The sequence below is a fragment of the Protomyctophum bolini genome (genome assembly GCF_963924005.1).
Source record: "Protomyctophum bolini genome assembly, chromosome: 22".
NCBI lineage: Eukaryota > Metazoa > Chordata > Actinopteri > Myctophiformes > Myctophidae > Protomyctophum > Protomyctophum bolini.
In genome coordinates, this window is record NC_137883.1 from 28,927,256 (window position 1) to 28,943,234 (window position 15,979).

A 15,979-nucleotide genomic window follows, 5' to 3' on the forward strand; every position below is an offset into this window, starting at 1 on the left:
TCAAATGTTTTCCTGCGATTCTTGATTATTGAATTAATCGAAAAAGGAATCGATAGAATAATTGCTAAGATAGTTTCAGCCATACACACAAACAAACAATGATATTTACAGCCTATTTTCAGGGAACACATTTGCATCTCAACAGACAACTACAGCCTCTTGCAATTACTATTTATCTCACAGAAACAAGGCCTGGGCCTATAATTATCTCACTGCGAGTATTCCACATAAATCAACACTCTCAGGGTGATGATCTTGTATTTTGAAGATGCATTTTCTGTCTTGAGATGTAAAAATAGAACATTCACTAATGGACCTGTTTCTTTGTTCATGGCTTCACAAAAAATTTAACAAATAGTGTCACTCCACAAGCATAACTTACACCTACCATCAGCTCTTTATCACAATAGAGCAGTGGTTCCCAAACTTTTACTGGACCAGGGCCTACTTGTCGATCGCAGACCACCCATCTGACTACTTGAAGTCATACTGCATTCATGCATAACATTCATTTTAGTAGTGTTTTTGATGACACGTCTGTTGTCTATGTGTTGCAACTATGATTCCCAGGATTGTGTACAAAACAAAAATGCTGCAGGGTCCTACTACAGAGGCTATATTGGAAAACTAGTTCTGTCACAAACGGTATGTACCAGCGGCAGTGACATCATCGTTTCGGCAGGTTATTTTATTTTGTTGTAATGTGAGAACAATGGCTTCGATTATACAGTAGCATGATAACTTTCCAGGAATAGAAAACCTGCAGTTTATATTAGTTTGGATTTGCCATCGATGATGTCACTGGTAGTCAGGTTTCTGAACTGTCCACAGCCCTCCTTTGAGTGAAATTTGTTCACTCAAAATACTGTGTTCAAGTTCAGGAGACTTCGGGGAACAAAAGCAATTCTCCTGAATGCTGCCTTCCGGCATGGCAAGGAAAGGAGTGGCATTAGCATTTCTTTCACCATAGTAAATGCTGCATTCGTGGTCTGGAAAGGGCAGTTGTTTTACAGACGGGTAAAAGGGCAGGGGCTCAAGCCCCCTTTGATGTCTATGTGTGCATGTCCCTGGTGTCAAGGAAATGTTTGGACTCCTACCTTAGTCCTGTTCTCTATCTCATAGATGGTAAGCTGCATGGGAATGTTAAAGCTGTGCAGAATGTTGCCTCCAAAGACCAGCGTGTCCTCAGGGGTGTAGACAGCATGGATCCACCCTTAAAACAACAGCACAAAGTGCATTCAAAGCACTGCATTATCAAACACACATGACGGGGCGCCCGCTGGCCAAGTGGTCCAGGCGCATGCCACATAGAGGCATCGCATGTTCGAGTCCTGTTCGTGACAACCTTTGCTGCGTGTCTCTGCCCTTCTCTCTCTCTCTCCCTCTTTCCTGTCCCATCTTCACTTGATACGATCAATAAATTGGCAGAAAAACCACAAACTAATCTTTTTAAAGAAAACACACACACACACACACACACACGTGACTATATTTGCGGGAGATAAGACACTGGAGCAGCACGGACATGTAGTTAACGCCTTTCATTCAGCTGCTTAGTAGGACAAAAGTGACTGATGTTCCTCAGAGTCACATGACAACATATTTTAGACAAGAAGTTACGCATTTAACCCTGATCAATGCCGATACAATCATGCAATTTCACCTGAGGGGATGAAAAAGGTGTAGCCCTGTTTAAGTTCCACTCTCTGACACCCGTCCGCTCGGTCTCCCAGGAAGATGTCACTCTGTTTGCCAGACAGAACCCAGTCTTCATATAGGGCGAGGTTATGAGGGGTCGGAGGCACCAACCAAAACACCTGGAGAGAGCGGGTAGGGGATTTCCCTTTAGATTATCAATCATTAATCCTTTCAGGCTGGACATGAATGATAAACTGTTAAAAACACTCAAAGTTAATAGAAACACTGTCAGACCCTGTCCTATCAGTTGATGTGTCTCATTCTCTCTTCTCTTCAATCTCTTGATTGACCTCTGCAGGTCTGTCTGTATAATGTGATCCCTCTATGGTGTTGTACAAGCACACAGCACAGCAGTAACGTTGAGTTGTGCTGACACTGCAGCCAGCACAAAGACAAACTGGGGAACAGGCTATTTTATACCAAGTGTTAGAGAAGCCTTTCATCTATCAGGCTTAAAAGAAGGTAGAGCAATCTTACTAATTGATGAAGAACACCATCTATGGTGCTAGGTTCCATGAAGTCAACTCTGTACTGTGTCCATTTCCCCCCTTCAACACCTAATCTCTTTGCCGAAAATAAATAGCAGATCTACAAGCATACAACTGTGACGACGCGTTGTGATCTGCTACTTTTGGTGAAAGTTTGTTTGACCCAGAATATGGATGCTAGGATTGAAGTGGTTAAGTAGTACTAACAAAATGAGACTTTGTGGCTCATAATAACACCCGTAACAAAACAAGACTTACCTTTTGCCCCTTGAACACGTGATACCACACTGAAGTCCCCCCAAAATCAATGTGGAAGTCTGTGAAGCAGCCCTTCACGCTCATCAAACAGTACCTACAGAGAAAGAAACAACATGGAATAATAAAACAAGACTCATACATCATGCTGATGGCACGAATGCAGCCTCTTGTGATACATAGATAGATTTTAGCAATAAGACTGCATTTCTCTGACATTACAGATATAGCAAAACATGCATGCCAGCCATACATGTATTCATTTTTCACCTCAGGTTATCTCCCTTAATGCAGGGCTCAGGGGGATTATTAAGGAATGATTAGGTATCCATTGGATAAAAAATGTTCAGTAACTCAGGGAGGAAAGAGAGGAACAACTCTATTTATAGAAACAGAGCTAGTCACCATGCAACTCTGGGGCAGAAGTGGAGGAGACAGAATGGGACCATTGTCATTATTAGTGATAGCAATGCTTACATTTTGTGCACTTATTCTCCTATTACTATCCATAAACTACTTAGTTTATCCCCTGAGCTCTATACTTGGTCGGCTCCTTTTATCCCTCTACTTCAGTGGTTCTCAACCAGTGGTCTGGGGACCACCAGGGGTCCTTGAGGGGGTTCCAGGTCGTCCCCAGCTAACTGATGGAGAGTTGGTAACCAAATGGACCCGGAGTGTAAAATTAAACCTGGTTGAATGAATTAAAAAGGGTTGAAAACCACTGCTCTACTTGAAATCTCTTAGCCGAAAATAACACATCCACAAGATCTACAATGTGTTTTGAGCTTGTAATTTTTGCAGTTCTTGACGAATGTTTGCCCCATATTAGAGACACTAGGGCTGTATTTTGCGTGTCTTAAGTACCAGGTCTTATTACCTAACTTGAGTAAAGTTAGGTAATAAGACCTGGTACTTAAGACACGCAAAATACAGCCCTAGGGTTCATGTGGTTATTAAATGTGGCCACTAGATGGCTATGTCAGTCTTACTGTACATTTTACTGTATGGCACACTGACCTGTCACTGACCAGACATTCTCATACATTTTATGAATATTGGTATATATTATGTAAAACCTCATGCTACTTAACGATAACCTAAACTCTACTCCAGCAACGTACTTCTTAGGACATTTGCAATAATTATTTTATATTTCATGGCTTTTCCAAGACTGGAAACTGCATTCAAAATGTCAGGTTTACTAGAATACATGGGAAGCCTATATTGGTCTAACATCAGATCAGTAAGGTCTGCTTCCTCATACTGATAGACCTGAGTTAACAGCAGGAAGTACAGAAATTTACATTGACTGAGGTAATGGTGAAAACAGCAGACAGACTGCTGCAATTAGTTCCAGATTTCTAGTTACGTCTGAATGCTGTCTGTTGATTTGGCTCCAAGATGTTTATAGGCCTATGCACTCAAGCAACAGCTGTTATAAAACAACTTCTTCTAATCTGGAGAACCCTTCTGCCCAGCTTCAAAGGAAGTGGATGTGTGCAGTTCAATAAGGCAACGGTTTTTAAACTTTTTTAGAGACACACCACACCTATGATTCATTATCAGCTCATCAGGATAGAGCTGATCTATAGCTCATGTATCACAACACATGTGACCCTTTAGCTTGCTATTTTCACTATATTTGAAAATGTGTTGAAAGTGTGTGTGTGCGCCCTCGTGCATGTGTAATACATAGTATGTACATATTGTATGTATGAGTATATATTGCTTGCAGGGTGCAAGCAAGGGTGCTTCCTTGCATAACCCAGCAAGCCAAATGACGTCATGATGACGTTATGATGACGTCCTCCGGTGACGTTCAGGACTAGGCCAGATCACAGCCCATATGGGGATAATCTTTACGTCATTTCCAGGACAATCGAGATGTCACTAATTCGTCCAGGTCCTGACCGTGCTTGCTGGGAATAATTTAATGGAACTTAAAAAGAAAAAAAAACAGAAACAAATTGCGCAGTGTTTACCTAGTGGCCTGTTTACAGTGCTGTGAAAAAGTACACCCCATTACAACATTTACAACATTGATGGCATCTTTAATGTTACTCCAGCACTATAAGCTGCAATGACAAGGCAAAGCATGTTTTGCAATCTTTTATTCAGCAAAAATGAAGAGAAACAGAGTGAAAAAAGAAGTGCACTCCCATTGTTCAATCGCTGGTGTTGCCTCCTTTGGCAGACAGATCTGTAGATGTTGTTGAAGTTTCTTGTATCAATCTCTCTCTCAAATCGTTCAGTGATTAACATCATCTGGGCTCAGCGGTTCCTACACTTTTTAGCCCATGCACCCCCTTCTATATCCCGACACAGATGACGCACCCCCAAAGCCCTACTACACTTAAAAGAAAAGACGACCTAGTCTAGTCTAGTGGTATTTTCACATTAACTTTAATCAAATAATAAGAAAACTTATGTACCAAAATGTACAATAGGCCTATCACATTCAAAATAGTGGGATAATAATATAAAGTGAACATTACTGTGATCACATTAGCGAGCCCACAATGAACCATAAGCTGTCAATCATAGAAGCAGTTATTAAATATATAACACCTATATTAACAATTAAGGCTATCATAGCAGCAGTTATTACACAGTATAGTAGTATAACACCAGTAATTTTAATCAAATCGCAACTCCTCTTTCATGATTCCTGTACAGTTGCAAAAATGCAGAACTCACCAGTTAGTTAGGCTGTCAGGAAATGAAGTGATTGTGGAATCATTTATTTATTCAAATGTACTAAAAGATTACAAATATTCTCTTTTGTGTTTTTATATCTTGAAAAATAAATTTTGAAGTAATATATTTTTATTTATTTTTAATAATTATAACACCAGCAGCACCATTACACTATTAATGTCATGCACCCGTCAAGACAGCTCACAGTTGGGGAATCCCTGTTTAGCTCATTGTAGTGTTGAAAAGTTGCCTTAAAAGCCGGTTGTGTTGAATTGAGGATTAGGTTTCCCTACAGCTAATCTCTCAAAAAAGATTCTGTCAACAGCAGAATCTTAAACATGTAGTGTTGTTGTTAGTAGGAATAAACACAGAAGCACCCGAGAGGAAGTGGACTAAGAAATGGGAGGATCCAAACCGAGTTCCTGTTTCTAAAAAGGAGGTGGTGCCCCCATAGAGTATAAAGGATAGAGACTGAACCTCCCCCCCCCCCCCCCCCCCCCCCTATTCATTCATTCATTTTAACGTTAAAGCCCAGCTGCACGGCGTTTCCCAATCATACTTCCATGGGTCCGCCTGCAGTCCCTCCTCTTACCACTAGGGCCCAGTGCTTCAATGTTGGAGAGCCTCACTGGCCCCACCGAATGGGTTCGCAGATTGCCATACAGCTAACTGTGTTGACAAAATGGTGTGTATTTACTTTTTCACAGTCTTGTATTTGACCAACTTAATATATTTAAAATTAAATGGAAAAAATAAATCATCATCAACCCAAAACTATTATGTCCAAAGAGAGCATTCATGGACAGCACTGGAATGTGCACACACCTGAGACATGAATAAATGGAAATTCTTCCAAAAGGGACATACCTCTGCACTTTTGGGTACTTCATTTCTGAGATGACATTGCTAGAGTCTGTTTGGCTTTCTTTCAGATCAGGTGGCCACATGTTGTCCACCCAATCCACTAGATCTACCTGTGAGAAAGCAAAGGAAAACTGCACCATAAACCTTGTGGGACAGTAGCACCTGGGATCGATTTGTAAAAAAAAAACTAAAAACAAAACTAAAAAAACTCTTAACCAATCATGCCATACATTGTTGTACAACAAATAAAGGTTGAAGATACTCTGCAATTTTTGCTAATATCTTTTAGTTTTTTAAACAAATGAAAATATTTGACAAAATATGGATTGCAGGGATATTGCGTTTAACTTTTTGTTGTTAAATTGTGATATTCTCAAACATAAATTTGAAATATATCAGATAAGATAGTCTACTGCATTTCCCAAAAGGAAACGCATGCATTTAATTCAGTGTGACCAGTCCAGAAGCAGAGATAAAACATATCCCACCTGAAATCAATCAAAATGATTGATCAGATGTGGGATAACAAATGCAGAGGCATGGATCCCCCTCAGGCAAATTCCTGAGTGGCACTACAAATGCATTTGCTGCGTTCATTCATTTATTGTGCTTTTACACAAGCAATCTCCAGCAAAAAAAAAGGTATTTCACTTTAAGTTAACTTAACACTCCATATTTTGCTGTGCAGGCAGCGGTGTCATATTACCACAGTGGGGCGCTTGATGAGGTTCTCCAACTTGGTGTGGCTGAACTCTAAGCTGATGACATTGAAAAGTGTTTCCCGCTCTTCCTCAGGAGTCTCATAGTAGCGAACAAACTGAGCCATGCTCATTTCAGAACCTTTCTGAGTGCTCACGTCCATGACGTCAACAGTACGACGACTGCCTTAAGAAAAAAGCATGACAAATGCTTAGCATTAAACTATTTTGGGCTTCTAAATTCATAGAAATATAAGCAAGCTGTCTTATTGTGTTTGCGACTACTATTCACGAAGAGTATCATTATGAGTAGATAATTATGCCCTGTAATACATGTCCTTCACCAGTATCGCCACTAGATGGAGCAAGCAAATATACAATCTTATTCAGCCCATTCCCTCCATTGGTATATATTTTGTAAAATAATTACATTTGAGACTATATGATCATTTTATCTAATATTTAAAAATCGACAAGAAAAATATACTATAACTATATATTAAAGAACCATTGCAGCACAATTAACTTACCAACTAGGCCTTTAATTTCACTAACAGTGAATTCTGGATCAGGCATTCTACAGAAATTGAAAAGAATTACACACACACACACACACACACACACACACACACACACACACACACACAAGAGTGTCAGAGACAGGTTTACTAACCACAGAAATGTGTTAATAACTTAATATCACAACATACAACGATCATCACACTGTAATGTAATTTCTTCTCTTACCTGATCCCTAGTCCATCTTTCTGTATGAAAACGAGTGGTATCCTGAGAGCTTCTCTCTGAACATATTCATACGTGAATTCTGTAAGACAAGTGAATGATTGTGAATATAGGACTATAGGCTATAACCTGTACCATGTGTACTTCGATCGTGTCATATGAAGGCAAAGCACCCAGAAGCAGTAAATCAAATGAAACATGTCAGATGTGTGGGCCTATTACCTTACCTTTACCCTCCATCACGTGAACGAAGTTTGCATTGTAACTATCACTGGAGAGTTTCTCCTCCACGCTGAATCCTCGTACGTTTGCAATTGTTTCCTCCACGTCTGACATATCTTCATTTTCGCCGTACATTTTCCGACAGATGGAGCGCTACCAATGAAAACGAGAAGGCGTTCATGAACAGTCAACTCATGACAACAAAAACGCTAGTAGGAACACGTGTGGCAGAACTCAGGAGGAGTAGCCTACAATCGTGACTTTTAAAAGTATCATCATAGACTCCATCACTCCACTCAGTCCACTGTAAGATAGTGTCGCTTGCCCACACAGAGACGATGCTGATGCGGTGAGCTTGTAGATCTTCTCTTACTTGGCTGCAGAGCAACACTACCAATTATACAGAATAATTACGCTGTAAACGCATAATTACGACAGGTGTCGAATGGTCAAATTAGAGGCTCTGATTTAGAATAGAAGGGGTAGGCCTATCTATTCTATTTTTGCTGTAACTTGGATGTTTACTTAAGTTATGGGACCAATATCAGTATCACTCACTCACACACACACACTCACACACACACACACACACACATGTTCTTTAGGCGTGACATAACATTCCGTTCACACGTTTCAGGAGTTCAGTGTAGGGCTACACACATCGACCTGGATCCATAGCATGTCGATAACGCACAATTAAAACATACAAACGGACACAATAAAACTATATGCATGCAAAGTCTGAGCATATAATAAATAAACATTTTTCCTTCACATCTGAGTGAAACTCGATCCGGCCTGACAAACACAACATGGATTATACATTATTAACGTTAGCGTTGCTAACTAATTAGCAGGCTACCTGTCTCGTTTTTTTTATATAATCTATAGCTTTTGCGTCCAAACGTCCATAAATGAAAGCCTTTCCATACCAGTTTGCGTCCAGACTCGGCAGAGCACGTATCTGCGGTGCTGTGCGCCATTGTCCGACACACAAACAGCACCCAGTCGCCACACTCACTTTCCGGTGGAAAACATGATCTTTTTAGTTTTCACAGAGGAATAAATCACTTAGCTGTAGCTTTCTGGTTCAAAACAAGGGAACCATGTTTTGTGTTGTATTACGTCATCGCCAACAAGAACCAAAACATTGTTGGTGGACAGCGTCATAGATGCATCATGCATGTCATCATGGTTTCACTTCTTCATTATAATTTTTTTTCGGGGATAATATCGCACATAGCATTGATTACCAAAAAGTATATATATATATATATAGGCCTATGGTCTATAAAATACATACATAAATCCATCATACAAAAATAACATGTAATTTGCTTATTTAATAATTTCAACATGAAATGATGAAGATCATTTAAGAGCTGCAGTGAATATGTCAATATTTATACAATAAATACAACAGTATATTTAATTCTGATCGTTATTATAGAGTAATACAACAACAAAATATGTGTCTTTGACCATAACCTAGGAGGATATGAGAGAATCAGAGAAAGGAAAGGAATCCAGCTGTGAGGTGGATGCTTGTAGGTTAATTACTAGTCAAGTATTAAAGCAAGTGTTTCAGGCAGTTTCCACTTCTACGTAAAATCAACAATTTATTCCAGCGGATGTTCTCTTCTAACCAACCCGCACAGGGTTGTGGGTAATATATGCCCGCCGATCTACACGCTCACAACGCTTTGCGCAGCGACGGGGCTGTGAGCTTGTAGATCGGCTATTTTCCGCACTCGACACCGTCGTGTGACGAAGTATCACGCTTTTAAAGTGCAGGGCCCAAGCAAGGCTGCACGCACCGCACGCTCGACTCCGGCGATGAAGAATAACTTGTATGCGTCTGAATATAACAACTGCAGCTTGCGATACAACATTTTTTTTAACGACTGACATGTGAACACCTGGCTGCTTTGTCGAGTGCCGATCAGACAGAAGAACAACAGGGAATAGCGACGTCGCCTGCTGGACCAGTCCAGTCCTTTGAACGACACAATGAGTCTGAACGAGCATTCATTGAATGCTCTATCTTGGAGGAAGCTCTACTTGAGTCGAGCAAAGCTGAAGGCTTCTAGTCGGACATCTGCTTTACTTTCTGGATTTGCCATGGTAACGTATACCGTTGTCTCACTCAGCCATTGCTTCCTCGCCTGGCTACAGATTGGATCATGCATATGACAATATGTGTTGGCTATACAGTATATACCGGTAGGCTAGTTTCTGATCATAGTTTTCGCCTGTCTTTTCCAGGTGGCAATGGTGGAAGTACAACTGGACACCAGCTATCCATACCCACCGGGTCTCCTTATTGCATTCAGTGCTTGTACCACTGTGCTTGTGGCTGTTCATCTATTTGCTCTGATGGTCAGTACCTGCATTTTGCCCAACATTGAGGCCGTCAGCAATGTGCACAACCTCAATTCGGTGAAGGAGTCCCCACATGAGAAAATGCATCGACATATTGAACTGGCCTGGGCCTTTTCTACTGTTATTGGTACCCTCCTTTTCCTGGCTGAAGTGGTGTTGCTCTGCTGGGTCAAATTTCTACCTATTAAGCCCAAGACTGGCAATAGTACTGCCATGTCATCTGGTGTGGCTGCTGCCATCACCTCCACCTCCATCATGGTCCCTTTTGGTGTGATCTTCATTGTCTTTGCAGTTCATTTCTATCGGTCCTTGGTGAGTCACAAAACGGACAGACAATTCCAGGAGCTGGAAGAGCTGTCCAATCTCACCAGGCTACAAAACGAGTTGGACCACAGAGGAGAGTCCTCGATCATGCTGCAACCTCCCAGCTTCCCATAGAAAAAGTGTGCTGGTTGCACTCCCATGGGTGTGCGTTAAAGCGAGGACATTATTTGGTGTTTAACCGTACATGATTGAAGATAACACACCTAATTGTTGTTCAATTCACTGTTTTGAAAGTGTTTGCACTTTTAGACATTTTTAAAATTATGTTAATATGATTGATGATGAATCAACTGTGAACACGCACATTTGCCATAATGCATGTAACTTGAAATCGGTATGATCAGTGTGAAAATGTCTTAACTGTGAATCATGGTTTGATTTACCTCATAAGGTATGGCATCAGTGATTCCCCTGTTAACTATCTGTATGCCAGTCACCCATCCTTAAAATACTTCATGTGTATTTATTAATTCCCTCTTGAGGTTTATGAACCACTATTCCTTTTCTTTCTTTTTTTCATACGGTGTATTTTGAACTGCTCAGTATATGACCAATGACCATTAGGATTCTGTGTATATATTTTTTTTATTTTGCTGCTTTTTTTTTCTTGGAGATCAGTGTTTAATTGTAATGCCTGTCTTTCTGCTTACCGTACTTTACCTGCCAAAATGTAGTGTATATTATATGTGCTGCAATTCAAGCACATAGTGTTAAATAAATACTTTTTACCATATTGGTTCCTATAGGCTGAATTTACTGCTACACATTACATGACAAACCACAACCAGACATTGATTGCCTAGTTTGCATTTAAATTGTCAAAATTAAGATTTCTACTGAGATTAATTCTGTAGTCCAGGGATAATACAAATCTTCAAAAGTGACACATACACAACATTGTAACAAACAAGCTTTTAGCCTTTGTACTGCGTATTACCTGCTCCAAAACAGGATCCCTGTTATCTTTTTAAGACTAGCTATACTACAACTCAGTCAGTTTACTGGTCACTTATCCACATGTATATGGCTGAACAAAATTTCACAGACCAAGGATGGTGTTATCACAAAAATACCATATACTGAATGTATTCTCATCACAAAACATAGCCTACCACACAGTCAGGAACAGGAAATTACAACACAAAAATGGGGTGGATCTGTGTGGAATGTTGTGACTGCTGATGTTTAACCCATTACGACCTGAGGCCCATTCTACAAATGCCTTCTAAGGGTGCAGTCACACCGAGTCTGCCTAATGCCTATGCAGATTCTGCCAATGATTTTCAATGGGAACGGAGTGGTCTTTCTGTTACCTTTAGAGAATTTCCGCGTTCCCATTGAAAAGCATTGGCAGAATCTGCCTGCATAGGCAGAATTAAAGTTTGGTAAATAGATGTACAAGCTTAGCTGTAATATCTACTATTTTGAATAGCCAACACAGCACTTTATATGCCGTTTTAATGGGTTAACAGCCAAGTACATATTGAGCGCTGTAGATTGAAGCCGGGGGCTCAAATTGTTATCCCCCAGGATTATCTCACTATCCCTCAGGATTATCTCACTATCCCTCAGGACCACATTAGAAATACGTGTTTTATTACACATTTATGTGTACATCCTGAGTTGAAGTTATATTGTGTTGAAACTTGTATTCTATTACCAAAACAAAATCAAACACATTGTAACATGCTTTGCATATAACACAGTATATAAATAATGCAGTGTCACTGCAATTATACAAAAAAAAACTATAATAATGTATTTACTCTGCCTCCATCTGAAAATGGTACTGCTGTAGTCTACAATTTCAACCACACTAATAAAACAGTATAGTTGCTGCTAAATTGTCCTCATAAATTCCTTGTGAATTCAACAGTCCTCATAATTTTCAACATGTCAGACCAGGTATTATGGACACAAGCATAAACTGTCTGTGATAAATGTTCCAGTTATTCTCTTTACCAGGTCTGACAAAATGCATTTTGCACCCCAAACTACAGCTGTTTAAAAGCACTTTTACCATGTGATCCTTGATTCTAAAATGATAAATGTTTTCCTGCTAGAATGTCTCAGTTGTAAAACTGATTCTTCATTATGATGTAACAAACACCCACCCACTGCCCAAGTGCACCAAGGAATAGTACAGGAGGCTGTTTATAGGCCTACCATCAGAATAACTCATCTCTGAAGGGACAGACAAGACAGTCCAATGAGATTCTAGCTTTATATGAACAATGAACACTAAGTAGATTGTCAAAGCCATATATATAGTGTATAGTCCATATCTAGTCAACTCCAGTAACTATCTGGCTATAATGGCCTATATTCCATTTTAGAGTCAGTAGATGTGTTTTAATCATGCAGCTTTATAATTTGTAAGACAACATGATACTGAGGAGTGATACAATCTTGCATTCATGATAGCAGGTTATTCTGTGTGACATCATCATCATACCCGGAAGTTATGTGGGAACGCATACTGAGTGGCAAAAAAACCCCAAAAATGTTCTGGCCCTCACTGTGTGCCACTTACCTTCCCACTCGATTTGCCACTCACTTTATGCATACCCTATTGTAAATCCTGTTAAACTATGGTGTGCATCAAGGTTTTGGTATATGCTGATCTTCTTATATATCAACAGTGCAGCACTGATTGTGGTAGACGGATTGGGCTTCCATCAAAACCAATGATGTATCCAGCAGGTATACCTTGAAAAACACAATTATTCACATTTTGAGTGATCACAAAAAAATGGTATGATTATAAAAAGAGGAAATAGATGTCAACAAATTCAAAATATACCTTTGGAATTGGATACGTTGTTGGCATTGGTGCTTCATCTCTTCCGAAATCAGACAGAGTTCCCGTTTTAGCCACTCCATCCACCCAAAACCCCTCGTAAAGCTGACCTTTGTTCAGATAGTGGAACTTTCCATAACCATTCTTCTTCCCATCTTTCCAGGTTCCTTCGTAACTGTTTCCATTTTCTTTAATACAAGGAAGACAAATTTTAGCATTCACTAGACTGCCTTGATGAATTCTAAATCAAAATATGAAGAGTAATGCAATATGCAGATTTGCTGGGGAGGATGGGGATCCATGCCTATGCCTGTTTTATCCCTGCTTCTGGTCAGACTGAATTAAACACACATTTCTTTTTGGAAAATGTATACCGTCTATGATTGATATTTAAGTTTGATCATTTTGCCACATACTTAGGTGACCATATAGTCCCCCAGAGCCCTATTTTTTTTTTATCTATAAGCTTCTTAATTGTCTATTTCTGCGATTTGTCCTACAACAAAGTATAAAGCGCATAAGTGGGTAAGGAAATTAATCCCCTCTTTTTTCTTTTTACTTTAACAAATTGAAGCCTGGTCATCGTTCTCACCAAATCGAAACGTCCCCTGTCCGTGATGTTTGCCCTCCATCCACTCTCCCTCATATATGTCTCCATTGTCATCGTGCATTCGTCCCCATCCACTCCTTTTATCTTCAGACCAATGTCCCTCATAGACAGCCGAGTTACTGTAGAAGAATGTCCCATATCCCTGTGGAGGATGAGAGAACATTTTGTAAAACCTAAGGAGTGTAAGTGGGTGTTGAACAGTGTTTATATGGGAATCTGTGTTTCAAATACATACGTGTTTCTTGCCATTTTTCCAGCCACCTGAGTATTTTCTTACATACTCATTGGATCCTGGTAGTAGTTTGCTGTAAGTACCATATCCATCACGTTTTCCATTTTTCCAGTCACCTTCATAGATGGCCCCATCCTTCTTATAAATGTGAGTACCCTTTCCTAGACAAAATGAACGGTCTAATATATTAGCTGTGTGTACGGTGTACGCAGAAATATCTGCCATGATAATCAATTTGACAATCATAAATCTCTCATTAGTTAAATCTTTATCCTACTTTGTATGTGCATTTCATATCATTTTATGTTATCACAGTCTATATAGAGGCTTTGAACATTGCCCATTCCTGTTCAATGTCCCCAACCTCCACTGCCGGAGGTGGGAGTTGAAATCCTTCCAGACAGAGGTCTCCTCCAAATGTTCCCAGTTCACCCGCACTACACGCCTCCGCCATCTGAACCAACTCACCACCAGATGGTGATCAGTTGACAGTTCAGCCCCTCTCTTTACCCGAGTGTCCAGAACATACAGCCTCAGATCAGCTGACATGATTACAAAATCATGGTGTTTGTTATGGTCAGTCCATGACTATTGACTAGCACAGAAGTCCAATAACAAACCACAAATCAGATCCGGGAGGCCGTTCCTCCCAATCACACCAGCCCAAGTGTGTCTGTCATTGCCCACATGTGCACCTGGCATCTTCTTTAGAGATAGAGTGAGAAGTTCAATCACGCGAGAGAGACTTGGAGTAGAGTCGCTGCTTCTTCGCTTGGAAAGGAGCCAGCTTAGGTGGTTCAGGCATCTGGTTAGGATGCCTCTTGGGCATCTCCCTATGGAGGTCCTCGAGGCATGTCCCATGAGCTGGGAGGAGACCCTGGGGCAGACCAAGGCACAGTTGGAGGAAACACATCGACGCACTGGCCTTGGAACATCTCTGGATCCCCAGGAGGAAGTCACTAATGTTGCTATGGAGAGGGAAGTTTGGAGCACTCTGGTGGAGTTGTTGCCCCCACGACCCGACTACGGATAAGTGCTTGAACATGGATGGATGTATGGATAGTCTATATAGAATCCATATTGTCAGTGGCAATTTCCCTTTCATTCTCAGCGTTCCTATAATGGTCTATGGCCTTCAAACCATATTTGTGAAATTGATATTTTGCCGTGAACACAGTGAACTGAGGATAGTGGTTAAAATCCAGGAAGTGGAGTTGTAGTTTTCACATTCACTGCGTCACTGGCATGTCATAGATACACAGAATATTACTCGGTTTAATGGATACGGTTTTATATGAACCCTACAACAGATTAAAAGTATAATGTTGTTGTGATAATGCCAGGCTGCCATTTACCATGCTTCTTGTTATCCATCCATTCTCCTTTGTATTCATCTCCATTGACGGAGTAGACTGTGTGTCGCAGTCCACATTTCTGTGCCTTTATGTCCCATCGTTTGGCCAGTGGTGGGTCTTTTTTACCTTTTTTCAAATATGGCATGGCTTGAGCTACTGTAAAGGTCAAACAGAATAGCATGCTCTTAGACAGTTTATAAACAGTTGCTGCAATGCTGAAAAAACTCAGGGATCACACACACACACACACACACACACACACACACACACACACACACACACACACACACACACACACACAAACAAGTGGGTGGTAGCATGTCCACTGGGGGAGGCTTTGACCTGTTAATGATTGTGATAGGAGATAAAGGGGGTAGGCCCGGATCAGTTGCAAAATAGGTCACATTACACTACATCCTATTGTTAATCCTCACAATGGCATTTCTAAAGAGAAAAGTGAATGTTAAACCAATCTTTGTGTCCAAGGGATTATGTTAATCACTATGTAATAATTACTATGTAATAATTACTATGTAATAATTACTATGTAAATTGCCAATGTAATTTGTTTTCAGTAACTGACTTTATTTAATTTGTCAAGTAATTTGAC

General features: G+C 40.3%; 3 protein-coding genes across 3 annotated transcripts in view; 1 reads left to right on the forward strand and 2 right to left on the reverse strand.

Moving 5' to 3' along the window:
• The window catches only part of kdm2bb (lysine (K)-specific demethylase 2Bb), a 33,585-nt gene extending 24,825 nt beyond the window's left edge, over positions 1–8,760 (reverse strand). The window contains exons 1-9 of the mRNA XM_080755961.1: positions 8,599–8,760; positions 7,672–7,819; positions 7,448–7,526; positions 7,231–7,277; positions 6,709–6,887; positions 6,006–6,112; positions 2,445–2,538; positions 1,664–1,817; positions 1,098–1,213 (exon numbers count right to left, since the gene is read on the reverse strand). Coding sequence (XP_080612087.1) covers positions 1,098–1,213; positions 1,664–1,817; positions 2,445–2,538; positions 6,006–6,112; positions 6,709–6,887; positions 7,231–7,277; positions 7,448–7,526; positions 7,672–7,819; positions 8,599–8,649 — 975 coding nt within the window. The 5' untranslated portion in view covers positions 8,650–8,760. The remainder of the gene's footprint in view (positions 1–1,097; positions 1,214–1,663; positions 1,818–2,444; positions 2,539–6,005; positions 6,113–6,708; positions 6,888–7,230; positions 7,278–7,447; positions 7,527–7,671; positions 7,820–8,598) is intronic.
• A 706-nt stretch (positions 8,761–9,466) lies between these two features.
• orai1b (ORAI calcium release-activated calcium modulator 1b) lies at positions 9,467–11,033 on the forward strand. Its single transcript, XM_080756001.1, has 2 exons — positions 9,467–9,790; positions 9,932–11,033. The coding sequence occupies exons 1-2, from the start codon at positions 9,677–9,679 to the stop codon at positions 10,484–10,486; spliced, it is 669 nt and encodes a 222-aa protein (XP_080612127.1). The 5' UTR covers positions 9,467–9,676; the 3' UTR covers positions 10,487–11,033.
• A 1,967-nt stretch (positions 11,034–13,000) lies between these two features.
• Positions 13,001–15,514, reverse strand: morn3 (MORN repeat containing 3; the record flags this gene model as incomplete). Its single annotated transcript, XM_080755666.1, has 5 exons — positions 13,001–13,081; positions 13,176–13,360; positions 13,765–13,924; positions 14,018–14,175; positions 15,370–15,514. 5 exons carry the CDS (start codon positions 15,512–15,514, stop codon positions 13,001–13,003), a joined length of 729 nt encoding a protein of 242 aa, XP_080611792.1.
• Positions 15,515–15,979: the final 465 nt, after the last annotated feature.

Bases quoted from the DNA above. Each gene is read 5' to 3' on its own strand.
- orai1b (XM_080756001.1), top strand. From the start codon at position 9,677: ATGAGTCTGAACGAGCATTCATTGAATGCTCTATCTTGGAGGAAGCTC. The intron at 9,791-9,931 runs GTAACGTATACC...TGTCTTTTCCAG, and splicing joins TACTTTCTGGATTTGCCATG to GTGGCAATGGTGGAAGTACA.